General features: G+C 49.4%; 1 protein-coding gene across 1 annotated transcript in view; it reads right to left on the bottom strand.

The window, feature by feature from the left end:
- ITGA11 (integrin subunit alpha 11) overlaps nt 1-27052 on the bottom strand; it is a 133775-nt gene that overhangs the window by 37156 nt on the left and 69567 nt on the right. The window contains exons 4-11 of the mRNA XM_010363633.2: nt 25908-25999; nt 22805-22919; nt 19684-19811; nt 18387-18535; nt 12176-12320; nt 11530-11695; nt 9740-9810; nt 615-759 (exon numbers count right to left, since the gene is read on the bottom strand). Coding sequence (XP_010361935.2) covers nt 615-759; nt 9740-9810; nt 11530-11695; nt 12176-12320; nt 18387-18535; nt 19684-19811; nt 22805-22919; nt 25908-25999 — 1011 coding nt within the window. The remainder of the gene's footprint in view (nt 1-614; nt 760-9739; nt 9811-11529; nt 11696-12175; nt 12321-18386; nt 18536-19683; nt 19812-22804; nt 22920-25907; nt 26000-27052) is intronic.

Here is a 27052-nt window from a genome sequence, read left to right as displayed (position 1 = left end):
GCCCTTCCTTTAGAAAGGAACAAGTCTTGGCAAATGGGACATGGCTGGGGATGGCCAGGTGACTGCTCCTGCAGAGCTGGAAGGTGACTTTGGCCAGCAGGCTAAGGCCTCGCTGCTAGGACCTTCACCATCGATGATGTGCGCTTCTCTAGATATCCAATTCCAAAGTGCTTCATGGGCAGCGACTTCTGCCTTGATTATAAACATTAAGAAATAAAAACAAGTGCAGATTCCACTCGACTTGCGTTTTGCCTTCAGAAGGCAGGCTCAGTGTACTGGAACCCCAGTCAGCCCCAAAAGCTTTAAAGGCACAACAACAGCTGACCCAGAGTCTAGAAGCACCCAATGAAACACATTGAAGGGAGCGGGGAACTGCTTGTCCTTTATTCTACCTATTGATGGAGTGCCTGTTATACGCTGGGCAGGGTGCTTGGCATGGTGGCTACAGGGTGGAGAGGAAATGCCCCCAGGGATGCTCTTCAGAATTGGGTGCTTGAATTAGCCCAGAATATACACAGCAGGCCCCCCTCTTGTGTGTGGGCTGGGGGTTCTGCAGCCCCTGGGTGCCCTCCCGGCCCACCACCCGCCACCCTCCCCTCACTCTGGGCTCTTACCCAGGTATGCACCGTGGTTCTTGAGCTCCTCGGGGAACTCTTTCAGGTAGGACTCGCGGAGAGGAATGACCTTGCCGGCACTCGTCTCCTTTAGCACAGCTCCGTTCCAGTCATAGGCACCAACGGCTCCCAGCAGAACCCCATCCTGGCATTGGGGAGGGGATACACATCAGCACCTGTCCTCATGGGCCTGTTGCCAGGAGCCACGTCACGTCCTGTGACCAGTGACGCCCCTGCCAGCCACCTCAGGCACCTTCTCCTGGGTGCATTATTTAGCAACGTAACTTCTGGCTGGGACTCTTGGCTTTTGAATGAGCCAAGGAGACTTTTTTGCCCTATTCCATCCTTAGGAAAAAATGGGTCAAACTGATCCCAAGGACAGGAACTTAGGGAAAAAGGAATGTTCTAGAAACAAACTGTAAATCCAGGGCCAAACCTCCATCCCTCCTTGGGTTTCAAAACCCTCTAGGGACCCTCTCGCCACTGTCCACTCCTGACATTTATTGAAAGAGGGAAAGGGTCTCCTGCACTTGCCCTTCTTCAATATTTCTTTGCAGTGTCTGAGTTGCTTCCCTGCATGTAAATCCTACTCCTTGGTTTCTTCAGCAAACATTCACTGAGGTCTCCTTTGTGCCAGACACTTGTTTGGTGCCAGGGATATTGTCCTCCGCCCCCCAGCCACGCCCCCTGCTCCCTGCCACAGAGCTTGAGGATACAAAAAAATACTCAAACAAACACGCAGTTGCAAACTGTGATCAGTGCAATCAAGGAAAACCACAGTGAGGCTGAATCTAGATTGAGATGGGGGTCAGGAAAAGTCTTCAAGGTTGTTATGTTTAACTGTGCGCCTGAAAGATGGGTAGGGCTAGAAAGAAAGAAGAGCTGGAGAAAAGGGCCAGGAACAGCCTGTGCAGAGGCCCTGAGGCTGGAGAGAGTGCAGAGCCTTTGTTCCTAAGGAACTGAACGCTGTTCAATGGGGCTGGAGCACCAAGTAAGAGGGGAGGAGAACCTTGACATGAGGCTGGGCAGATAAGCCAGGGCCACCTCCATGACAGCCAGCACCCAAGGCACTGGTGCTTGGGCTTGTTTCTCAGGGCTTGGAGGGTCTTGTTCTACCCACCAGTTGCAGGACAAGGGGAAGCTGCAATGCTTGGACAGGAAGACAGGAAACTCTGGCTCCTTGAGGGGAAGTTTCCAGGTTACTGACCCCACGGCCCTTTCTTGAAGACTGGGTCCACTCACCCTCTCTCTTGTGTACCCCCGATGCCCTGCTTCAGCAAGCCACACAACTAGTGGGTACAGGCAGACAAACAGCCAGCACTTGGAAGAGGAAGGAAAATGACCAGGGACAATGAGGGGCCCAAGGAAGGTGGTGGAAGCAGGGAAGGGCTGCCTTTTGGGTTACCTTGGTGATTACAGGGGTGGGGGCAGACTGTCTAGATCCCAGCTTTGGGCTTTCAAAACACAGGCTGGTAAAGTCACCACTGTCTCCCATGGAACCTTCCCTGAGCCTGGCTGCCTGGCTGCCTGGGTGAACTTGAGATTCCCACCACTTTACAGAGTCAAGCTGATCTTATCAAAGGGTTAACATATCCTAACCCTACAGAGGTAGAACTGACTGTTCAGACAGAATGTTTTTACAGCTATAAATAAGTTGGTCTTGGGAGAGTCAGTGTGCTTGGTTATGTTTCACATTGCACTTTCTAATTAGCCTTCTTCCTCCTACTCTGTGCTCGAGCCTCAGCCTAGGAGGCTCTGACAGTCTGTCTGGGCCAGGACGGGAGCCAGGAACTCACATATTCGCTGTCCACAAAGTCACCGCCAACATTCCTGCACGTGGGGTGTGCTGTATTCTTTGTGGAATACTTTCTCACCAGGCTGCCCATCTGGGCCCAGAGGCCTTGTGAAATTAGAAGGGCAGATGTTCATTATCTGCACTTGACAAATGAGCCGTGAGGTTCAGAGGGAGAAGGGACTTGCCCAAGGTTACACAGCAGGTCAGAGGCAGGGCTGGGGCTTTGACCAGACAGGTGAGTAGGGCCGAGAAGAAAACATCTCTCTGTTTCCCCAAAGCCTGCTGTGGGTCCTGCTTTCCATTTTCCACCTGAACCCTCCTGAGGGAGGAGCGCACTATTTGGGGTCTGACTTTCTTCCTTTCTTTCCTCCGTCTCTCTGCCTGCTGAGTCCAAGTTTGTAACTGCCGACCAGGCTTCTGTGCTTCATGGACAGGCCTTCGAAGATGAATTTCTGGCTCTGCAGATGGCAGGGAGCCTCTGTGATGTACTGAGAAGGGCTGGCTTGGCCCAGCGTCCAGGGATTCAGCTGGGGAGACCCCTCACACTGACTCTCCTTGTGGGAGCTTGGGGAATTCCGTCCTGACTTTTGGGTTTGGCAACACTGGGCCAGGCGATTGCTTACAGTCTCCCACCTCATCCCATTTTAACCCTGGCAGCAGCTGCAGTCTTGGGCCTGCAGTGGGAGGCCCTTTCCTGAGAGTGAATTTGTTGTGGCCAGGGGGAGTCTTCTGAGGATGAGGACACTGTGAGGAGCGGTCAGGTTAAGGCCAACGAAGCAAGCCTCAGTATGTCACAATCTCTTCCCAGCTGGGGAAGCCCAGACATTTTGAGTTTAGAAAAATCTAGAAGGGCGGGGAAAAAGAAGAGAAGGGACCAAATCCTTAATAGGGGAAGCCAGGCATGTGGGCCCAGCTGGCGAACAAACAGTGGGCATTCCCAGGAAGAACCGTGTCCCCTGCTCTGCAGGCCTGGCACAGGCTTCCTGTTTTATAGCCTCCTTTCCCATCTGAGGTCACCTGGGCTCCCGCCAGATATTACCAAGGTGTGCCTGGGTGGCCTTGCACAAGGGGACCTTCCCCACAAGCTGATTTTCCTGGCGTTCTGTGCAGACATGAGGTCGCAGGCTTGGCAGCTGTCAGAAGGTCCGAGGCCTTCCCAAAGGACATTGTAGCTCTAGCACCTGCAGTGTGTGTAGCTCCCACCACCGGACCCTGCCAGCTGAGCTCTCAGCTGCCCTCTGACCTGGCCTCTGAGGCAGTCTTGCCTTCCCAGCTGAGCTGCATGCTCCCAGGGCGTGTGACCATATCTCTCAAAGCTCTGTGTTCTGGTCAGTCCATGTCTAAGCCAGGGTTGGACCACAGCCCCGGCAGTGGAGGCAGCATAGTCTAGGGCAGTGCTGCTCAACGGGGACAGTTTTGTGCCCTAGGTGATATTTGGTTGTTACAGCTGGGGGTAGTGGTGGGGGTGCTATTGGCGTCTAGTGGGTAGAGGCTAGAGATGCTGCTAACCATCCTACAATGCACAAGATGGTCCCTTATGGCAGAGTTATCCAGCCCAAGATGTCACTAGGGCAGAGGTGGAGGATCCCTGGCCCGGTGGTGAGAGCAGGAAGGAGCTCTGGAGTCAGAGGCTTCTGAGTTCCACTTCTAGCTCAGAGCTAGCTGTGTGACCCTGTTCTCTCTCTCTCTCTCTCTCTCTCTCTCAACCTTGAGTTCCTCAGCTGTAAAACAGTTCTGTTGTGAGAATCAGCATTTTTAATTCTTAGCAGGGTGCTTGGCAGCCAGTGAGTACTTGGGACATGGTAGCTTTTCTCGTTCATGAATCCATCTGTAAGCATCTCCTGGGTGGTCGGAAGTCGAAGAATAAGGTGTCACAGTCACGTTTGTCATTGCGGTAGCGTGTGAGAAGTGCTCTGATTGAGTCAGAGACTGGCTACTTTGGCAGTCCCAGGAGCAGGTGAACAACTGAGACAGGAAGTGAGTGCATAGTGGGGTTAGAAAAGGCTTTTAAGAAAATCTTCCTTGATTTATTAGTATATCTCAAAATGAACACTTCCAGTTCCAAGCCTTGATTCGATTTCACAAATATTCTTCAGACATCTACTAAGACAAGCTCAGAGAGGTCAAATGATTTTTCTGAGCCCACACTGCCAGACAGTGCTTCCCTCTTGCCCAGCAGTCATGGAATTAGCATACTAGGTGCCAGCAATTCTTCCTTCTAGCTCTTTTTGGCTTTTGGGAGGTAAGACTGTGGAGCCAGGTGGAGGTAGTTGCTGGTGGTGCTGTGGGCTGGTGTGATGGGAGACCCCCTAAAGGACACCAAGGCTGTCCTCCTCCCCAGACTCCCGAGAGTCTGAGTCAGAGTGGCCGAAGAGGGGTGAGGCTCTGTTCCCAAGAGCCCCTTCTAAGGCACATACACCATCTGGAGGGTGGATTATGCTTTCACTAATTGCTTGGACTCTTAGAAGGCTTGTTTCAACAAGCCCGAAGTGGGCCCGAGGAAGGGATGAATGGCCAGGAGGCTTGTGGGCAGGAAAGGCCCAGAAACAGGCCCTCTGCCTATCTGTGGAGGAGGGGCCCTCACCAAGTGAGGGGCTGGAATCCGGCAGCTAGGGTGAGCAGAAGGGGCCGTGGGGACCAGGGCGCACTACACTGACTTCTCATTCCCCATCAGAGAGTTGGCTGCCTCCTGTCAGAGGCCCCAGGAAAGAGGCCCAGGAGTGGGCACTAGGGCATAGCCTTAGGACGTGGGGCCAGGCTTAGGAGGATCCGAATGAACCAGAAATGATTCCTGCTACCAGGAGTCAACCTGCAAACCATCGGGACCAGTGTGGCAGAGGACCTCAGCCGTTGTGTCCTGGACTGCGGGGGAGAGGGCCAGGAGACCATCTTGACGGCCTGCCCAGCCTGGCAGGTGGAGGAGTCTATTGTTTAGGTCTAGGGGGGACAGGAGGGGTTTACAGCTTCCACAGGTCAACCCCTCAATTCACCATTATTCATCAGTTTATCTCATTTTTTGTTGAATCAGATACGCAAAACCAGTTCAAATGCAAAACCCTTAGGGAAGATTACACATCTAAAGCTTCAGCCACTAAGAACCTTAGCGAATAGCCAAGACCCTTCATTGTCTAGATCTCAATCCCAGGAGGGCCTGTGAGATGAACATGGGCTGAAGAGGCAGGAGGGTGGCTGGGGTAGCTCAACTGGGAATGTTTATACCTCCAGAGGGGGACTAGACTCTAAGACTCTGTAATCCCATGGGCCTTGAGGGGAAGATGTGGAAGGGGAAAGAGGACTACAAATAATTGATGCGCATGAGTGACGGTGTGCAGAGGACCCTCCCACACAGCTCAGCTGGACTGGACCTGTTTCAAAACAGAACCGAGCCCTGACCCTGTTAGGTCATCATGTGCAGGGTCAGTGACCTCACCTTTAGGTACAAGAGAAAAAGGATCTCTTCCCATCTCGGGTGAGTCACGGAGGTTTTTGTGTAGACAAGATCTACCCTGATAAAACTGCTTCCCTCTGTAAACTTTTGGAGTTCGGGCAGATTTAGGATTCTAGTGTAGGAAGGCGGATGCGAAATCCCTCCAGCTGAGCCCTGTGTGGGAGGGGTCCTCTGCACACCGTCACCCATGCACATCAATTATTTGTAGTCCTCTTTCTCGCTCTGCATCTTCTCCTCAAGGCCTGTGGGATTATAGAGTCTTAGAGTCTAGTTCCCCCTCTGGAGGTGTGAATCCCTTCTCCCAGCTTTCTGGCAGATTCTTGCAGCTCCTGCTTGATTACCCAGCTTGACAGGTAGTTCACTACCTCAGCAGACAGCCAGCACTAATGGAAGCCACTCTGGCTCTTAGTGACTTTTGTGTTCATTTCCAAATCCTAATGGAAGCATTAGCTTAAAAATCTATTCTAAAGTTTGACCAGGGATCCACAGCTAGCCTTCCTGATGGTAATTTTTGGAATACTTTCTTTCCCCTTTCTGCAAATCAAGACTAGAGTTTCCAGCTCCACGGGTTTTCCAAATGACTCGGACGTTTTGCCTTCAGCCTGGAATGTAATGTTTTGGGGACTTGGACTCTGTGGGTGTCAGGTGATGTCTTGGGGTCTCCCCTCTACCCTGGGCTCCAGTCCTTTCTCTCTCCTGTTGCTTTTACCCTTGCTAATTCAGAGACTGATTTCCTTGCTCATTAAGACAGCAGCAAACCAAGAAAGGAGGAGCCGGGCCTTTCTTCTGCCATCTGAGAACATTCTACTAGGGATCTCTCCTTCTGCCAGAACTAAATAGACCCAGGGAGGCCTCAGATTCCTTCAGTATCTTTTTGGGCAGCAGCTGTTTGAGACCATCTGTGGCACTTCTGGCAGGGAGGAAGTCTGGGGGCTTGCCTGGGAGACAGACATATTCAGGGCAAAGTGGAAAGGCTGGACCTGATCCCCAGGGAGGCCTAACTGACCCTCAGAGCTGAGGAGCTGCACTCCTGGGGACAGGATGGCTGTGGCCAATCATGGTGGCATCAGCGGCCTGGCACTGAAAGACCTCTGTGCTCTAAAATAGCCACCTAGTGGCCAGTCACAGCGCCAGTGAGCCCATCATGCTTGCACCATTCTTGTGCATTTGAAAGTTTTTTTTTGCTTTCGTTTTTAATACTAAAGAGTCTCCAAATGTGATCGTCGTCTCTTTTAAAGTCCAATTAGATGAAAATGCCAGGGGTGAAGGAAGAACTAGGGTATATGGGAGAGGCAAGCTGGGCCCCTCTGCCTGGGGAACAGAGAAGTTGAGCATGTGTGCAAGGGCTTGCACATGACAGTCATGACCTTGACTTGACCGAAGTCATGTGCTGGGGCTGTGAGCTCCTGGGTCTCCCCACTCTGGAAGCTGGGGAACCTGCTGATCCTGCAAGGATCACCTTGCTCAACACTGAATTGCTTGGGCCACTTTTAAGGCTCCGCTCAAGCTTTCCGGAGTCCCTGACACCCTGTCTTAATGTCCTCTTCTTTTTAGATTCTGCGATTCCTAGACATACACAGATCATGATTTTAGAAGCAGGACAGTGAACTTATTATTTAAGACTTTTTCTCCCCAGCTAGGCTATGAACGGCTGTCAGCTGAAATGTTTCTTTAACGTACCTGGTACAGAGCCTGACACACATGAAGATACTAAAAAAATGTCTGTAGAATGGACAAAGGAAACATTGGGACATTCATTTCCTCTTCTGTCCCCAACACCAGGGCTGACCTCTGAGCTGTGCCAGAATATCGCACAGTGTATGTCCACAATGCTCTCTATTCTCCTGCTTACTGCTACCCAGGACTGCTGAAATCTGTGTCCTTTAGGGGCTGCTCGAGTGCCAAGCCCTCCCGGATCTTTCCCTGACCATCCCTTCTTTGAGCAGAGGCCCTTCCTTCTGTACTACCCTGATCACATTGCTTTGGTTAACATTAGGCATGACCATGTCTCCCCCAATTCCCCGCATTGAGCAGGGGTCTTCAGATGGGGGGCCTTCAGGTGTTGGACACTCTTACCTAGGAGGCATCTATAGTTTCTTTCATCCTACTCTCAAAGCTAAGAAATGCCATTCAGGATTGTTTGCAAGTTGATTCCTGGTGGCAAGAATCATTTCTGGGTCCTTTTGGTACTTTAGTGGCATTTAACAAATGCTTGTTAGATTTAATTAAATTGCATTTCCTCGTTGCATTCTCTAATCAGCTCTGACCTCAGAGTCTGGAGACCAGGACTGGTCCTGCCAGACCACATGACTCTGCCGGCCCCCATGTGAACAGATGCTCTCACCTCTCTGTGCTGGGCTCTTTACCCTCAGACTCTGAGCACCTTGAGGGCAGGACTCCCGCCTCTGATTCTCCTGGCATCAGGCTCGGGACCCAGCACAGAGAAGGCACTGAAAAGAGTGGCTGATCCAACCACCTAAAACGGGATAACTATCATCACCTGCCATCCTTGTAGGGCTGTTCTGGCATGAAATGAGGTGCAGGAATTTCCTGGAAAAGTTTAAACCGCTGTGCACATGTAACAGGGCTGCTATTAGGACAGGGCAGCTACATTTACATCTTGCTGTTACTCAAGACAGTGGGCATGAAACTGTCCAGATGCAACTCAGAAAAGTCTGAGTGTGAGTGGCATTTCCGTCCATCTGCCAGCTGCATGTCACGCACGTGTCCCCTTCCCCTCCAGTTTGGAAGTTCTGACTCACACCCCCGGAGATTCCCTCTCACGGAGCAGCTGCTTGGTCTAGAGGAAAGAGCATGAGACCAATATTTTTCTCACGAATTTTACTCCAGCAGGTCACTTAACCTTCCCATGCCTCCAATTCTTTATGTGTAAACTAGGAACAAGGAGTCCTCCCCTATCCGCCTCCCTGAGGAGTTAGGAGAGGGCAATGGGAGGATGACAGTGACATGTAACTAGGATGCACTAATGGGCCTTCTCTGGTAAATTAGGAGGAATAAGTACACTCTCATGGTGCCGGCCCAGGCAGAACACACACATGCACACACACACATGCACACACATGCACCTGGCTGTGCAAAGCACACCCACGGGAGCACGTATCGATACTGACAGACGTAGTTGGTATGTTTTCCCATGTGACAATCCTGGGCAGGACTCTACAGTACATTAAGCATATTCACAGACATGGATTCTTCTGTACCCCTTGCAATCCTGGGAGGCTCCAGCCCCTTCTTATGAAGCACCACCAGGTGAAGCACACAAGCACACAGAGGGGGAGTGATGCAGAGCCCCAGATGTCACATGTTGCTTGTGACACCACACCCCTCTCTCTGTGGGCCAGCCCCCAACCCAGGACCTCTGCAATCTGATGCAGCACCCGCGCAGTGGGGGTGCCTGTGAGTCACCTGCCAGAGCACAGCTGGAACATCTGGATACCCTCCCAACATTGACATGGGGACACGCCCTGGCATGTGCAGGCCTCCTCGGGCACTGGAACTATCCGAGGCACGTGCCATTGGCTTTGTCACCTGCCCTAGATTTTGCACAAGGCTCTCTGGACTGAATGGGAAGGTGCACCCCGCACCTCACAGGTGAAATTATGGGATTATTAACTGTAGTCCATTCACTTCTGAAGAGGGCTTAAGACGATATAAATAGGTGGAAGACCTCGACTCCCCTCTTCCAGCCCACAGAAGATGGGAGGCAGAGAGACCCTAAGAAAGAGAACCCGAAGAAAGAGAGAAAGAGAGAAGAGCCAGCCCATCTGTGAAGGTGGATGACAGATCGAGAGAGCAAGAAAGGGAGAGTGCATGCCCTGAGAGACAGAGGCGGGGCTCTCTGGCGGGACCTCCACCACGTACCTCCACCACATGCGAGGAAAAGCCTGTCTGCGACATCTCCAGCCCAAAGGAGGTCTCGTTCTTGTTGGTGCCTGCAACAGAATGACAGAGAGATGTCAGGTCTATGCCCAATCACTTAGCTCCAGACAGAGCTGCTGCTCAACCCACAGCTCCTGCTTCCTTGGGGCATCATTAGGAGGTGGAGCTCTCTTTCAAGGGGGGGCTCTGAAGCGGAGGCCGGTAGGGTGCCAGCCTCCTCAGCTCCCCCCAGCACTCTGTGCGGTGGGGAGCACCACACACCTTCCAGGTGCCCATGTGGGTTGTTACTGGTAGCCCACTTACTTCTGAAAAGGGCTCGGGACAAATTATATGACAGGGCATGCATACCGTAAGACTGCTAAAATTGGGGGGAAAGCAAGCAAAAGTGCACAGAAATAGTGTATGTTTTTGGCAAGAAATGGAATTTCCCACTTTGTTCATTCCTTTTATTCACTAGCTTTGGTTCCAGATGCCTTTGGATGGACCTCAAACATCAAATCCACCCTCAGAGGGAGGTCTGTCGCCACTGCAGATTTGCGTAAGAAATCCCATGAGTGCTGAAAGCCTCTCCCCACGGAGGGGCTCCCTGAACACATCATTGGAACCAATGTGCTCATCATCCAAGGCAACCATTTTGAGGAGAAATACACAGATTTGGATATTTGAGTTCTGGAGTGGGTGTCAAAGCTCACGTTCATACTTTATATTCATCTGCCCTTGTTGACGAGGGCCATTTTAGTCTCTTTTCGTGTGCCTGTGGCTTGTCATTTCCAATGCACTGCAGACTTCTCAGGCTTTACATGGCCTTCTATTTCTTTTTTTAATCCTCCCATATGCCCAAAGCCCGATATTGGAAGGGCTCACTATAGCAATGGTGGAAATGAAATTCGTGCAAATCAAATAAAAAATTGAGCTTAAATCACAAGGAGAGAGGCAATCTGAAGGACTCTGCCAAAAATAAGAAATGCTTTTGGTGGAGTGGAAGCAGTTGGCATATAGGGATTAAGGGTTTCAGGATACGGAGTCAGACTCTGCTAGGTACAAGCTAGGGTTGCCTGATGCAACACAGGATGCCCAATTAAAACTGAATTTCAGCTAACAAATAAATTTTAACCTAAGCCTGCCACACCCACTGTATTTTATTTTTGCAAAATTTGGCAGCCTAGTTCAAAGTCCATCACCCTCCCAAGCTGTGAGATCTTTGGCAGGTCACTGAACTCCTTTGAGTTTCAGTTCTCCCAGTGGTAAAACTGAGAACATTAGCAAAGTAACCTTTCAGCATTGTTCATAAAACGCACAGCCTCACGTCCGGCACAGAGTAATACTCAGTTGTTGGAATTTATGACTTCTTTATTTCTGGGGACAGGGTCTGGCTCTGTTGCCCAGGCTGGAGTGCAGTGGCATGATCTCAGCTCACTGCAACCTCAACCTCCCAGGCTCAAGTGATCCTCCCATCTCAGCTTCCCAAGTAGCTAGGACTACAGGCACACACCACCACACCTAGCTAATTTTTGTAAAATTTTTTTAAGGAGATGAGGTTTTGCCCTGTTGCCCAAGCTGGTCTTGAATTCCTGAACTGAAGCAATTCACTCACCTTGTCCTCCCAAAGTGCTGGGATTACAGGCGTGAGTCACCATGCCTGGCCTGGCATTTATTTTTATGGAAGACTTTTGCTAAGCCATTCCGTTTTGTGGGATTGGGTTGTGCTCTGTGGAGTTTACCTGATATAAGCCCAGGAGAGAGTGGATCCCCTCTTAGCATGCATTGCTCACCTTCCAGGCTGAAGATTCTGTCCCCCAGGGCATCGACAATGTCCTTCAAGGCAGCCTCATCAGTGACATTGAAGAAGTGCTTGTCATCGGGGTCACTGGCGATGTATTTGATTTCATTTAGAAAAGTTTCTGGATTGATCCCCCTGCGGTTGTAGTAGCCCAGGACCTGCCAGGGAACAGGGGCAGGAACCACAAACCAGAACATAGCACAGACTTTCCCATATACCACACGGCCTAGACCCTGGGGACCCCAGGGTGGGCTGGAGCCAGGGCCGGTAGCCGTGAGAGTTCCTCTGGATGCCATTTGCATGTGGAATGGACTCTCTTTTAGGGACAAGATAAGGCCTTTGTGCGAAGCTAGGGTCTGGGAGCTGGGAGGTTTGGAGGTGTGTTCCAGTTTTCTGAGGTTCCAGACTCTCCCTGGCAATGGATGGGGGCGGGGAAACCCAAACCCACAGCTTTTGCGGATAGGCCAGAGCAGTGCAGAAAGATTCTCAACTTGTTGTTTAGAAGATGAAATGGGAGGCTCTTTTGAGGGCCTGGACACTTGTGATACTGCCTGGAACTAGTCCCTTGGAGTCCCCGGGGATTTGATGGCAAAGCCTCTAAGAGACTATCAGGAGCCCTTGGGCGGGCCAGGACTTACGGCCACTGCATATCTTGTTACGTTGTCTCTCTCGCTTTGCTGGATCACCTTCTCCAGGTCTGGGCTGTCGTGGGACTCTCCGTCTGTGATGACAATCATCACCTTCTTGGCCCCTTTCCTTCCGCCCTTCTGGAAAGCCTCTGAGCTGGAAGCCAAGCGCAGGGGCAGGGTCATGAGAAGGAAGTGGGATTGGGGCAGCCGCTCCTGCAGAGGGGCGGCCACAGAAACCAGGACCAAGTCCCCCTTGGGCAACCTAACAGGTGCCAGGACCTTGAACCAAAAAAGTAGCTGGATTGAGATGGCCAGAGCTACTCTTTCACCAGCTGCTCAGAAGGTTCTTAGATCTGTTGTCTTTAAATGAAATGTTGAAAAGCTCCTTTGGAGTCCTGATCTTGCTGTTTTGGGCAGGCCAAAGGGATGAAGTGGACCTGGGAGGGGAGTTCAGGGGCAGGTGACAACCTTTAGAGGCATTAAGTCAGTGGTTCACAACTCCAGCTGCTCACTGGCATCTTGTGGAGTGAGCCTTTAAAAACTGTTGGCTGGGTGCGGTTGCTCACGCCTGTAATCCTAGCACTTTGGGAGCCCAAGGCGAGCGGATGATCTGAGGTCGGGAGTTCGAGACCAGCCTGACTAACATGGCAAAACCCTGCCTCTACTAGAAATACAAAACTTAGCCGGGTGTGTTGGCATGTGCCTGTAATCCCAACTACTCGGGAGGCTGAGGATTAAAATTGCTTGAACCCGGGAGGCGGAGGTTGCAGTGAGCCGAGATCACGCTACTACACTCCAGCCTGGGTGACAGTAAGACTCTGTCTCAAAACAAACAAACAAACAAACAAACAAACAAAAACTGTTGATGCCCCGGCCTCAGCCAGACCCCTGAAATCGGAATCTCTGGGATGGTGGCCTGGATATTAGTATTTGTATTTGTTTGTTTGTTTGTTTATTTATTTATTTATTTATTTTTTGAGGCGGAGTCTCGCTCTGTCGCCCGGGCTGGAGTGCAGTGGCCGGATCTCAGCTCACTGCAAGCTCCGCCTCCTGGATTTACGCCATTCTCCTGCCTCAGCCTCCCCAGTAGCTGGGACTACAGGCGCCCGCCACCTCGCCCGGCTAGTTTTTGTATTTTTTTAGTAGAGACGAGGTTTCACCGTGTCAGCCAGGATGGTCTCGATCTCCTGACCTCGTGATCCGCCCGTCTCGGCCTCCCAAAGTGCTGGGATTACAGGCTTGAGCCACCGCGCCCGGCCTGTTTATTTATTTTTAATTGAGACAGAGTCTCCCTCTGTTGCCCAGGCTAGAGTGCAGTGGCACAGTCTCAGCTCACTGCAACCTCTTCCTCCCAGGTTCAAGCGGTCCTCGTGCCTCAGTCTCCTAAGTAGCTGGGATTAGAGGCCTGTGCCACCACGCTTGGCTAATTTTTGTATTTTTAATAGAGATGGGGTTTTGCCAGGTTGGCCAGTCTGGTCTCGAACTCCTGGCCTCAAGTGATCCGCCCGCCTCTGCCTCCCAAAGTGCTGGGATTACAGCTGTGAGCCACCGTGCCTGGCTGGCATCAGTATTTTATAACGTTCTGGTGAGCATCCAGAGCTGAGACTCACTTTCCTTAGTACTGAAAACAGGATGTGCCAGGGTGACTCAGCATCCAGACAACACTGACCCATAAAATACGTGCGATGAGGCCTGACAGAGCTCTGACTTCCTCACAAGGATTGCTTTGATTCTATTTTGGGAAACATTAAGTATCAAATCCATGACAAATATTTCTCTTTCTCACTTTTTATTTTGTTTTCAGTATCCGGAGCATGAGCTCAGCCCACCTATCAGGCAATCCAGCCCAGGGGACAGCAGGGTTGGCACCTCGACCGTCAACCTGGCAGACAGGCTCTTGTAGTGGGCCATTGGGCTACAAAGTGTGAAAAACTGGCTGCCAAATCACCATTGGCTTTTGGTGTCCCTGTGGCCTGACTTCCTTTAGACCATGAGGTTCTGAGGGGTATAGACATGGTCTCACTGAGGAGTCTGGCCCAGAAGTTATAATTTGCCAATAAGGACCTAAAAATAAATGTTACTCTTAGATTCTGACGTTATTCCTCATGAGTCTGACCCACAGCAAGGCAGGACAGGCCACAGATTTAAGCTCTGTAGTGACAGGTTAAAGAGCCACATGGCTTTGGTATCGCAGGTATCTCTTCTTACATAGCACACTGAAGAATGGATGAATGGATGCATATGATTTAGGAGTTGAGGAATTTACAAAAGCTGAAATAAATTAGTTTAGAACATCTTCAAACTACCAGCAAAGAGAAAAAACATCCACCATTCTCTTAGCAGTGCTCCAATATGCTGGATATGTTGCCTTAAAAAACCCACTAATTTTAGTATGTGCTGTGGACTGAAGCCTGCAGAAGCACGTGCCATATGACGAGAGCAGATTTTGAGCTCAAGCTCAACCCAGTAGCAGGAGAACTCTGCTATTCTTTCCAAGGAGATTCTAGATGCTTCCGTGACTGCACGGAAGGGCCAGGCCCAGGAATAAAACGCCCTGCAAAAAAGCATGGCAGGAGCAAAACATGTTTTATTATATATGGAGCCAAGAAAAATGTCAGGATCATATTTCCATAGAGTGGAATAGTGTGAATGTCATATGAATCTGTAATCGTGTGAATATCAGCATGAATCATCAGATTTTAAATTGTGATTCTGCACTGGGAAAGGGACTTGGATTTGTTCGTTTGTAAATTAGATTATACATTCCTTGAGAGCAGTGAGAGCTTTATACTAACAACAGGCTCCATGGGCCTAGAAACCAGAGTGGCCCATGGAGATTGAGGCCAAGCTCGTTTCTGCTCAAAACCTGCACAGGTTCCTCTTTCTCTCGGGGAAAGCCCAGGTTCTGACAACGGCTCCCTAAGCCCTCTGAAATCTGGCCCATTTCCTCTCTTAGCTTCTGGTCCTGCTCACTCACCCCCACCTACACTGGACTCTTCGATGGTCTGGAGTCCTCAGGCACACCAAGCCTTTGAGCTGTTCCCTCCCAGCCATCTGCTTGCCAACAACTCCCTCACCTCCTTTCAAATCTCCAGTCAAAGGTCATCTGTCAGGGAAGCCTTTCCTCACCGCCCTGTTCATGCTGATTCCGTACCTGCCCTCTGCAACTGCTCCGCTCCCCCTACCACACTTCATTCTCCCCATAGCTTTCATCTCCTTCTAGTATGCTATGTTATTTATTTATTTGTTTATTGTCTGCCTCTCTCTCTAGAATGTCGGCTCACGAGGACACAGTATTTGTACCTATGTTGTTCACTGATCTAGCCCTGGTGCCTAAAATAGTGAGAGGCACATAGTAGATGCTCAATAAAGTGTTATGTGGCCAAAGGTAGAATCACACCACGTTGTTCAGGGGCCCTCTCCGCTTCCCTGCTGTACATAGCTGCCAGGCTCGTTTTCTTAACGTGTATATCTGATGATTACACTCTAGTACTCAAGAACCTGCTATGACCACCCATGCTGGTTTTAACTACAACATCATCACTCCCACCATCTTTACATGGCTCACTTCCCACCAACATGAACCCCTTGCTGTGGTCAAGAGGAGTGCATCTCTGAATGCAAATGTTCCTTGACTTTCCCTCTCCTCTGCTGGCATCAGGGTGGAATGTCTTGTGTGGCACGTCTTCTGTTCACCTCTTTATGTTGGAATCCCAGGGTCTTCCCAGGACAGGTCCAGTGCTGCCTCCTCCTGGCAGTTCTCCTTGGCCCCTCCATGGGGGCCTCTCCCTCTCTCATCCTCACTGAGTCAGGGTTAGGGTGAACACTTGTCACAGCCCTCCCATCAGACTGTGAGCTGCCACAGCCAGGACCCACAGGTTACCGACATCTTCATAAGCCCTCATGTTCATGGCCTGAATCTTTGCCCTTTCGTAGGAGCGTAGGATAAAAAAATGCATTAAGAATAAACTGAGTGAGGACAGAAAACCTTTCACCTTAAAAGGCACCAGCTATAGTTTGGGACTTGAATTTGGCAGGTTGGGAAGATCAGAATTTCGACCTTCATTTGAGGTGAAGATTGCAACCTCAGCAGTGCTCATGAGTCAGGGATGGTTCAAACTACCTGGTGAGTCACACACAAATAATTGACCTGAGGTTGGTGAGTTGTAAAGTCAGGTCCAAATAGTGGGTTTTATTCCTGTATGAGTCAGTTAGCTTCACACTGAGAAAGTGAGAGCTGGTGGTTATGGGCTGCCTTCCTTGCCCCAGCCATTTCACAAGGGCCTGCTGGGAGTCTCAGGTCTCACCCTGATGAAGGCAAAACAAAAGCAGAAGAACGGCCCATTCCTTGTGAGGATGAATAAGGAGCCACCTTCACATGGAGAAATGCTCATTTAGGAAAAGCTTGAGCAAGTTTTATCAGCAAACAGAAACACGCTAGTTGAGCAATGACTTAATTGTAAAGAGTTATGAGGTTGGAAAAATCTTAATCTTTTGAGCACACAAAATCACAATACTACTATATAGTTCTTTTTTTCTTTTCTTTCTTTCTTTCTTTTTTTTTTTGAGATAGGGTCTGGCTCTGTTGCCTAGGTGGAGTGCAGTGGTGTGATCTTGGCTCACTGCAGCCTTTGCTTTCTGGGCTCAGGTGATTCTCCCACTGCAGCCTCCTGAATAGTTAGGACTACAAGCATGCACCACTATGCCTGGCTAAGTTTTGTATTTTTTTTAGTAGAGACGAGGTCTCATGGTTTTGCCTAGGCTGGTCTCAATCTTATGGGCTCAAGTAATCCTCCCACCTCAGCCTCCCAAACTGCTGGGATTACAGGTCTGAGCCACTGCACCTGGCCTCAATAGCTCTTACATTGTGGATTTTTTAAAAACACATCAACTAACCCTACATAAGGTGGGATCATAAGGTAACAGGTCTGTGGTCTCAACAAATGTAGCAGAACTCATATTTATAGGTGTAACATTTAGACATTTAAAAACTAAATGCCTTTCACACAGTCATCTTATGAGTTTAGGTCTTGGCTCGAGAAATCTGGGGCATTGCTTTTAAAATCGGCTAATTTCAGTGGGGGGATGACCACCATGTTTTGAGCAACAACATTACTGGAATAAGCATGCAGACTTCTGCATGGACAACATCTAGGGATAACATTTATTTGGATGAGTGAGTTCTGGTGTGATTTTATTTTACTTTTTTATTTTATTTTTTTTGAGGCGGAGTCTCGCTCTGTCACCAGGCTGGAGTGCAGTGGCACCATCTTGGTTCACTGCAACCTCCGCCTCCCGGGTTCAAGCAATTCTCCTGCCTCAGCCTCCCAAGTAGCTGGGACTACAGACGCATGCCACCATGCCTGGCTAATTTTTTTTGTGTATTTTAGTAGAGGTGGGGTTTCACCAGGCTGGTCTCAAACTCCTGAGCTCAGGCAATCTGCCCGCCTCAGCCTCCCAAAGTGCTAGGATTACAGGTGTGAGCCACGACGCCCGGCCAAGTTCTGGTGTGATTTTTAAGGAATCAGCCTCACTACTCTACAGTCTCAGGTGTCAGATTTGACTGCATTCTTTCTACTCTATTGATGACTAACTCTCCATAAGAAGACCCCACCCTCACAGAACCTACTTCTTATAGAGTGTCTGTGGCAGAAGCTATTTTTCAAAGTTGGCTGCAACAGTATTCCCCATCCTAAATGCTCTTCTGCAAAATGACCTCACTATTCATCCATCAAGGCAGAACCAACTTCCCTTCCCCTTGAATCTGGGCTAGGCTCAGTCATTTGCCCAACCAACAGAATGTGGCAGAAGTCATATTCTGGGACTTTGAGACCAGGTTATAGGCAGTCTCCCAGGTCCTGCCTGGGTCTCTTGGAAAGTTCACTCTTGGGATGCTCTCTCTAAAACTCCAGTTGCCATGCCACAAGGAAACCAAGCCACATGGCCACATGTGGGTGTTCAGGTCACCAGTCCCAGATGAGCTCTCAGCCAACAGCCAGCAACAACTGCCAGTCATGTGAGAACCTTGAGATGACAACAGATCCAGGTGACACCAGACTGCAACCACCTGAGAGGACCCAAGAGAAAACCAACCAGCTGAGCCCAGTCAAACCCCAGAATTCTGAGGAATTAAGAAATTATTGTCTCAAGGTACTAAATTTTGTGGTAGTATGTTATATGGCAATAGATAACTACAATTCTTCTACATTTTTTTCTTTACCGTGCAAATTCGATGCCAAATGCTGTCCGGGTCTCTGTTCCTCCTCTCTGCTCAATGTGGCTGGCAGCTTCCACCACGTCTTTTACAGACCTGTAGTCATTGAGGTGAAACTCATGCACCACATCTTCTCCATACTGCACGACTCCAACCTGCAAGGTAGAGGAGAGGGCAACAGAACATTTTGACCCCCTGAAACTTAGAATTTGAGAGTGAGGATCCCCGGGAGTTGTTTTTGTGTGATAATTCAGAAGGGAGGAGGGCTGAGGACCTTTGCAAGAAAGTAACCACAGCCAAAGGGAAGTAAGTTCTGCAAAGTTCTGGGAATGAATGGACAGCTTGGTGGCACAAGAAGGGGTGCATATAGAGAATGGAGACTTTGTGATTGAAAGAAAGGCCCAACAGTTATGCTTCTTTCTTAGGAAAACAAAAGCGGAACAGAGAATCTAAGTCCAAAATATTACGAACAGTGTGGGTGTAAGGTCACAGTGTTTACCAAACTCCAAAACTGAGGTTCCTTAAAACTTGTTAGAGAAGAGGTTCTTTTATCCCCATGGATGATAAAATAATGACAATATTAATAGCTTCAAAATAAACAAAAAGCTTCAAGACCTATGGTAGGAATAGAACGATGAAACGTTCCTACTGGATGAGCCCACACGGTTTATTTGGCACATGTGCCCTTCTAATGCTGGATTTTCACCTATGATACCCTAAAAGATGATCTTCTGGTGGTGGGGAACTCATTACTTCATGAGAAAGTCCACTCCCTTTTTAACAGCCCTAATTGTTACAAATAATTTCTTAGATTGACTTGAAATCTGCCATCTAATAACTTCTAGTCATTAGTCCTCACTCAGGCAGAATAAAAGGGAATGAATCTACCTCGCTTTAGCCAGGCAGCATTTCAGATATATGAGCCTAGCAGCCCTTACCTCCTCTCCTGCCATCTTCCCTCCATGATCTATATGTCTAATTCTCCCCTGTGCCTCACTCAACAGGGCTCTAGCATCCACTCAACCATTCCCACCTTCCTTCTCACTTTTTAGCTTGTCTAAGTCTTCATAGGTGGTGTGTTGTGTCTGACCTGTGAAGTGAGCCCTCCCCCAAACTGTCATTTGATGTGCTGCACTGGAGAGGAGTGTCCTGAGCTGCAGCGCCTGGGTGCCGGCTGGCCCTACTACCTCTGTCCTCTTACCTACACCTCCTTTGTGCACACACAGATCTCGCCTAGACCTAAGGCAGCATCTACCACAGGTTTGGGTGGCCCTGTTCAGAAGAGGGCCCAAGAGATGCTCACCTGGATCTGCCCTGGGCCAATGTAAAACTTCTTCAGGATGTTGATGAGGAAGTGCTGAACCTCCACCCAGGGGTAGATGCTGTTGGAGCCATCCAGGACAATGACGATGTCCATGTAGGTCTGGCACCCTGGGAAGTGGGGACACAGTTATGGCTACCCAAGGAGCAGTGTCTGTGAGTCTCTGATACTCTGGACGATTGTTCAAAGGACGAATGAATGACTCTGCTCCATGTGTGTAATTCCCTGGGCTGGGAAGCTGTCCCTGGGCTGGACATTTATTTGGGCAATGTGAATGAGCCCAGGAAGTCCTGGCTATGTCCCACCACTCTGCTGGCTGTTTGAACAAAGCTTAAATAAAGCCCAATCACTTCTATTCCTAATCAGGGACTGACCACTACCAATTGGCCAATGCTTCCGAGGCAGCCAGCACTGCTCAAATCAGTACCTTGTTATCGTTTGTTTTGCTGTGATGAGCAGGCGGCATTTACCACTTACAGCCCTAATGAATGGATTTCTTCTTTTAGGAGGGAGATATGATGTCATGGCTAGAAATGTGGGATGTGGCATCACACTAACTCCTGGCTTTGGCACTCCCTAGCTGTGTGACCTAGGGCCAGTCACGAAACCCTCAGCCTGTTTTCTCTTCTGTAAAACAGGCACAATGATAGTAAAGAGTTGCCTAGAGTCACTCATGAGAAGACGCTTCTAAAGGGCCAAGCACAAAGCAAATGATCAGTAAATCTGAGCTGATCGTGGTTTCACTTTTTTTTTTTTTTTAAGGAAACCACTGAGTTAATATGGTACTGATATCATCAGGTCAAGCTCTCATGCCATTATCTCTGCCTCTGAATATAAAGGTTGCTTTATGCTCTTGTAATATTAATACTAAATTAGGCTGGGAGTGGTGGCTCACACCTGTAATCCTAGCACTCTGGGAGTCCGAAGTGGGTAGATCACCTGAGGTCAGGAGTTCGAGACCAGTCTTGCCAACATGGCAAAACCCCTTCTCTACTAATAACACAAAAATTAGCCAGGAGTCAAGATGCACACCTGTAATCCTAGCTACTCAGGAGGCTGAAACATGAGAATCGCTTGAACCCAGGAGTCAGAGGTTGCAGTGAGTCAAGATCGGGCCACTGCACTCCAGCCTGGGTGACAGAGTGAGACTCTGCCTCAAAAACAAAACAAAACAAACAAATAAACAAAAAAACTAAATTAAAAGGAATAATGAAAATCAACAAAGAAAATTAAGAAAACATTGGCCATAACAAATGTAAAAAAAAAAACCCTCCTCTTTTAAAATCTAGGTAATTTATTTCTGTTTGTCAGCTGTTGGAGTTACTTTGAAATATTGCATACACTCTGCGTCTGGGCATCTGCTCATTTTTATTGGTGAGTTTTTATACTGCTATAAAATCTTCTTTATAACAATGCTGCATGAACCTTTTGTGTGTTAACTGTTCCAGTAATTCTTGCATTTCGAAGAGGCACTATGTTGAAGTCAGTGCTGAGCAGACAGAGGAAGGTGGGGGTGGCTTTGGGTTGGGACGCCTGTTGCAGGCTTTGTGTTTAGCAGAGCATTTTAGAAGCATTTGGGCAACTTGAATGCTCTGCCACTTCTTGTCCCATCTGCATACTGAGTACAGCACGTGATGACCTGACACTCCTGGCCTGGCAGAGCCTCATACACTTGTCCTTTTCTGGTTTAGTTCAGCTCTACACACGTGGACTGAGCACCTGCTATGTGCTGGAGCTCTGCATGGTGCAGGCGGCAGTGGGAGTGACCAAGACAGAAATGCCTTGATTTGCAGGAGTTCATAATCTTTTAACAGGTTATTTTTATTTTTATTTTAAGCCAGCTTTATTATTAGAATGTATTTATTACTGCTGATTTCTTTATTACAATTTCAAATTTTTCTTTTTAAGACACCTTGGGAACAAACTGGTTTGAGGGCTACGGTTCCTAAACATGACTGAACACTCCTTTGGGGAGCTTACAAACACACACACTCACATGCACGCACGCACACACGCATGCACATACTCCTACTGAATTAGGACCTACGTGGAGGTGCCCTGGAATCTGCATTTGATAAGCTTCAGAGCAATGCTGCTGGTCAGCCACATGAGGAGGCCTCCACCACATGAGGTTCAGGGACCGTAGGATGGTCACATCTTGGCCTGGAGGGACTAGCTCTAGGGGTGGTGACATTCCCCAGTGGACCCCACACGTACCCTGACCTCAGGCCTCCTCCTGTGCCCTGGCTCTGCCATTTCCTCTGTCATTTTGTGTGAATAGAATCCACGTCTCCTTGTCCCTCAGAAGGACCACCTTTCTGACCCTACTGGATTGATGCTTCCTCCTACTCCCTTCCCCAGCCCCCTCTGACTGGGCCCTGTTGTCTGGAGGGTGGCTGCCGGCAAGCCAGAGGTGCTAATTCCCGAACCCTCCATAAAACAGGCAGCAGCCGCTTGGGTGATGGTATTTAGTGCAGAGGAAACATTGAGGCTCAGAGCCAAGAAGTCTGGGCTTGTGGGAGGCAGGGTCTGAGCAGTAATTCCCCAGGTTTTCTTGGCGGGTGGGCAATGAACAAGAGGTTTTATGTTCCATGAGGCTCTGGACAAGCTGGACAGAACTCCCTGCTGTCCAGGAGCACTGGTTTGGTGGAACTATTACCAAGGAGATTTCTGTTCTCCCTGTTCCTTCACCTACAGGGATACTGCATTGCACAACATCAGGGGGTGCCATTCACATGGTAGTCTAAGTGAACAATTTCCCCAGAATTGTGCAGTGCACAGCTTGTCTGCTGCATGTGCTCGCCAGCTAACCTCCTTTATACCCAGGGTTTCTGCAGTGAGCCTCCCTTGAGGCCGGGACTGTCTTTGAAACCTTAGCTCATTTGCTCCTCACTATCACACTTGGTAGAGGGAGGCCAGGATTATGACTCCCACAGAGGCCCAGAGAGGTGGAGTGATACATTCCAGGTTATTCGGATAGTTGGGGCAGGGCAGGGCTAGAGTCCAAATGCTGCTTTCTAGCCACAGGTTGTGGTGCTCAGGGCCCAAGTCTCTCTGGACCGTCCACTGCTCAGCTTGAGGTTGCAGATTTGAAACCACTTACTTTGGAGAGCTGGGGCCACGGTCTTGGAGAACCTGAAGTTGGAGTTGACTCTTGAACACATTCCTGTGGTGTAGTAGGAGCTCCCACACTCGTGAGACCAGAGGGGGCTGCAGGCCTGGGGAGGACAGTGCAGACCCCTAGTCAGCGAGGGGCCTCAGAGAGGATCCAGGTCCAATGGCCTGAGGCCCAGTCCCCTCTTCCATGACCCAAGACAGACTTCTCCTATCCGAGGGGTGAGGGGGTGAGGGGTCGTCTTTGGGTCTAACTGAACTCTCTCTTGCTGCAATGTGTACTAGTTCCTTTGGTTTCAGGTCTAATGGAGAAAAACTAATCTTGGAGTCTCTTTCATTGTTTTTTCAAAGCTCCGTTCTCCATCTCATCATTTAGGAATATGATACTTCCTCACGCTACCTGTCTACCCCACTCACCCATCCATCACACGGGATCTGGGGAAGCCTTTTCATTCATGGGTGTGAACCCTTCAAGGGTCACTAGAATAACTCCTCTGTCTGAGAGGTCACCTGAAAGGCCTTCCTGGGCAAAGTTCTAGGACTGGGTCCCAAAAACATACCATGGCTCATATCGGGGCAGGGGAAGAGAAGAATGTCTGTATTCTTTCTGTGAAACGTTCTACCAAAAACAGAGACGTCAGTCCCCATTGAAGGACCGAGTGATGAGTTCTTCTCAGAGTCATTGCCATTAAAAATGAAAGCTCAGCTCCATGCTTCCATTGCTATTAGGAAACCCAGAGCTGATTTTGTGCTGTAATTTCCTTTGGTTTAGGGGAGTAAGTATTCTACTTCCAATCCCTTTCTTTAATTACTTTATTTTTAAGCCCAGACCTTAAAGGTTATGTTTTATGTGTGTACTTTGTTGAAGCTGCTGTACATAATGTTTGGAAGTGGGCGGGGGGGGGGGGGTGTTGGGAATAAAGAATGGACAGATGGGTGGATGGATAAGTGGATGGATAGACAGATGATGGATGGATAAGTCGATGGTAATTGGATGGATGAATGATGGATAGATGGATGATGAATGGATGGATGGATAAATGGATGGAAGATGGATGGAAGGATGATGGATAGATGTGGATGGATGGACAGATAGATGAATGGATAATGGATGGATGATGGATAGTGGATAGATGATGGATGAATGGGTGAATGAATCATGGCTGGATAGATGATGGATGGATAAGTAGATGGATGATGGATGGATAGATGATGTATGAATGGGTGGATGAATTATAATGGATGGATGATAGATGGTTGATGGATGAATGGGTGGATGGATAGATGGATGAATGGATAAGTGGATGGATGATGGATGAATGGATGATGAATGAATAAGTGGATGAATGACGGATGGATGATGAATGGTTGATGGATGGATGGATGATGAATTGATGGGTGGATGAATGATAGATAGATGATGGAGGCTGATGGATGGATGCAGGAAGGAATAAATGGAAAGATGGATGATTGCATGGGAGATTGAGGGTGGATGGATGTATATAGACAGAGAGGTAGATGAATGCATGGATGGTTGGATAGATGAATGGAGGAATGAATTGTTGAGGGGGGAATGGACTGATGAGTGATTCAATGAATAGGTGACTATAAACCAAGGATTAACCTACTCACAGAGGCCCCAGAGAATATATCACACCATTCCTCTCAGACCTTCATACCACCTTGTGAAGAAGAAATGTGATAAGGAGCCTGAGAAATGTGATAAGGAGCCTGAGAGGGAAAAGGGAGTAGAGACAAAGCCCCTGATGGATATGTGTGTGGATAGGGCCAGGGATCCTGCTTTGCCCCTGGTTATGGCTAATGAAGGGCTGTGGGCTAAATATACATCAAGGCATCTCATGACTTTCCCTGGCAGAGCCACTATGTACTGAAGTCCCCTTGCATCCCAGTCATCTTCTTATCTTCTTGTCTTATTTGTCTGATCTAATTTGTCTTGTGATTCATGCCCCAGATGTCTCATTTGTCAGTAGAAATAGACAAGAACAAAGACTGACACAAGCACCCCCATCTAAAAATGGGTAGTAATTTGTACTGGGCTTTCTGGGGTAAATTTTCTCTGAAATCCTCTCTTGCAACTGTTTCTAGGAACCATCAGTCTCAGAAGGATCCTGTTTGAACCCCAAGCATTGCCCATACTCAAGGCACCACTCCAAGGTGGTGGCAAGGAGCAGGCAGTGCCAATCCATCATGCCGCCCACACTCGCTACTGTGTGCAGAACCCACACGTGCTTGCCTGGGCACAGAACAGAGACCTGTAAGCAGGGCCTGCTGTTGTCTGTCCCCCAGGGTCCTGTTAGACATTACTCATTTGTTTGTCGCCTCTTTCCACCAGAGTGTAAGCTCCAGCAGGGCAGGGTCTCTATTCACTGCCGAATCCTGGTGCCCAGCACTGGGCTTAGCACATACTATGGTAAGTGCTCAGAAACATCGTTGTTTAAACGAATGAATGTTTCTACCACCTCAACCCAGACATCCCCTTTTCTTTCTTCCTTGCGAAGGCCTGTCTCTTTAAAAACAAAACAGAAACCTCCTCCAGCCTTCTTCATCTAATCCTGGATAGTTGAGACGCCTTGTCACTGTGTAGCCCTTCCCTTGGCTGTAGTAAATCTGTGTTTACTTATTTAAGGCATCCCTTCCAAGTCTTCTTTGGGAATGTGGTGCAGCCTGCTTCTTTTTTCAAGCCTAGAGCAGAGATTTGACCTCCAGCCCAGACAACTAGCTCCCCAAGGGAAGGGACAGTCCCCCATCAGACTTGTTGGCTATCTGTATTTTTTTGTGTGCCTTTTCTGGCTGTTCCTCCCTTCCTCAGGGTATGTACATAACAGGGCTCAATTGTGTCTTCTGCCTGGACTGTCCCTGCCAAAACACCCAGGGTCCTGCCACCCAGAATGGTGTAAGCAGGGAGCTGGTTGGGGAGCTGCTCCCTGGAGCACGCAGGGCCAGGCAACTTGGATGGAGTGGGGGAGAGTGGGTGTACAGTATGCACATGAGGGTGTGTAAGGAGACGCTCCACCCCTCCCCACCTCCACACCCACCTCTCCTGACTGCAAGCAGTGGCAGGTGGCTCTTACCAGGAAGCTGTTGTCCTTGGGGTTGGTGGCGAGACTAAGGCCGAGGCGCATGTTGTCCTTCCGCTCGGACACGTTGGACAGGGTGACCCTTCCTGGGGTGGGGAGAGAAGCTCAGCTTGCAGCCCCCTCCTGCCCGCCCTCTGCCCAGAGCCTGCTGCTGGTCTGGTCACCTGAGGTGCCTCCCCGATTCTCCCTGACCCTGGGGACCTCTGGCTCTCAGGGTTTACAAAAGGCCTTCCCCCAGATGTACTTTCAGGACTTCCTCACAACTACCTGTGAGATGAGAAAACTGAGTCTCAGAGAGGCCAAACGACCTGCCCAAGGTCACACAGTAAGCACTCACAGAGCCTTCCATCTCCTAGCCCCACAGCTTTTCCTCCTCCAGCCATCTGACTGGAGCCCCACTCCTCCTTGTGCCCCCAAACATGCCATGGCATCCCACCTGGGCTGGCTGCTTCTTCTTCTTCTTTTTTTTTTTTTTTTTTTTTTTTTTAGTAGAGACGGGGTTTCACCGTGTTAGCCAGGATGGTCTTGATCTCCTGACCTCGTGATCCGCCCATCTCGGCCTCCCAAAGTGCTGGGATTATAGGCTTGAGCCACCGCGCCCGGCCTGGGCTGGCTTCTTCTGTGCAGTTCCCCTGCCAGGCTTTCCTCCAAGTCGACCCCCATCCACACATAACCAGTCCTGTGCCAACTCTTTCCATGCCTGCTTCTCTGCTCATCTGAACAACCAACATGTGACAGCCGAGAGAGTTCCCTCTCATGGGTAACAGACAGTCAACTCAACAAGAGCCTTCCAGAGCTACCAGGCCTTGCCCAGATATGCCATTCTGAAGGTGGCTGCCAAGAGAGGTACTTAGGAGCTGGGTTATCAGCCTGCTGGGAGTAGGGAGAGGGTCAGCTTGGCGGCAGATTAGAATAAAAAAAAATTGCATCACTTAAGGTTTTACCAGATCATCCTGGAGGCCACTGAAAGAAGGGAAGTGAGTCTGAATTCCCTAGAAGTGTGCGTGCGCACACACACACGTGTACAGGAAGAGGGAGTGGGAGAGGCTAGGGAGCTAGAGTGTGCCAGCCCTAACCTGCAGTGTGAACAGCTCTGGATGGCTTCCCTGCCTGGGGGAGGAGTAATTTCTTTTCTTTTC

This window comes from Rhinopithecus roxellana, chromosome 5, assembly GCF_007565055.1.
Source record: "Rhinopithecus roxellana isolate Shanxi Qingling chromosome 5, ASM756505v1, whole genome shotgun sequence".
Classification (NCBI taxonomy): Eukaryota; Metazoa; Chordata; class Mammalia; order Primates; family Cercopithecidae; genus Rhinopithecus; species Rhinopithecus roxellana.
This window is presented reverse-complemented; position numbering and strand designations above follow the sequence as displayed.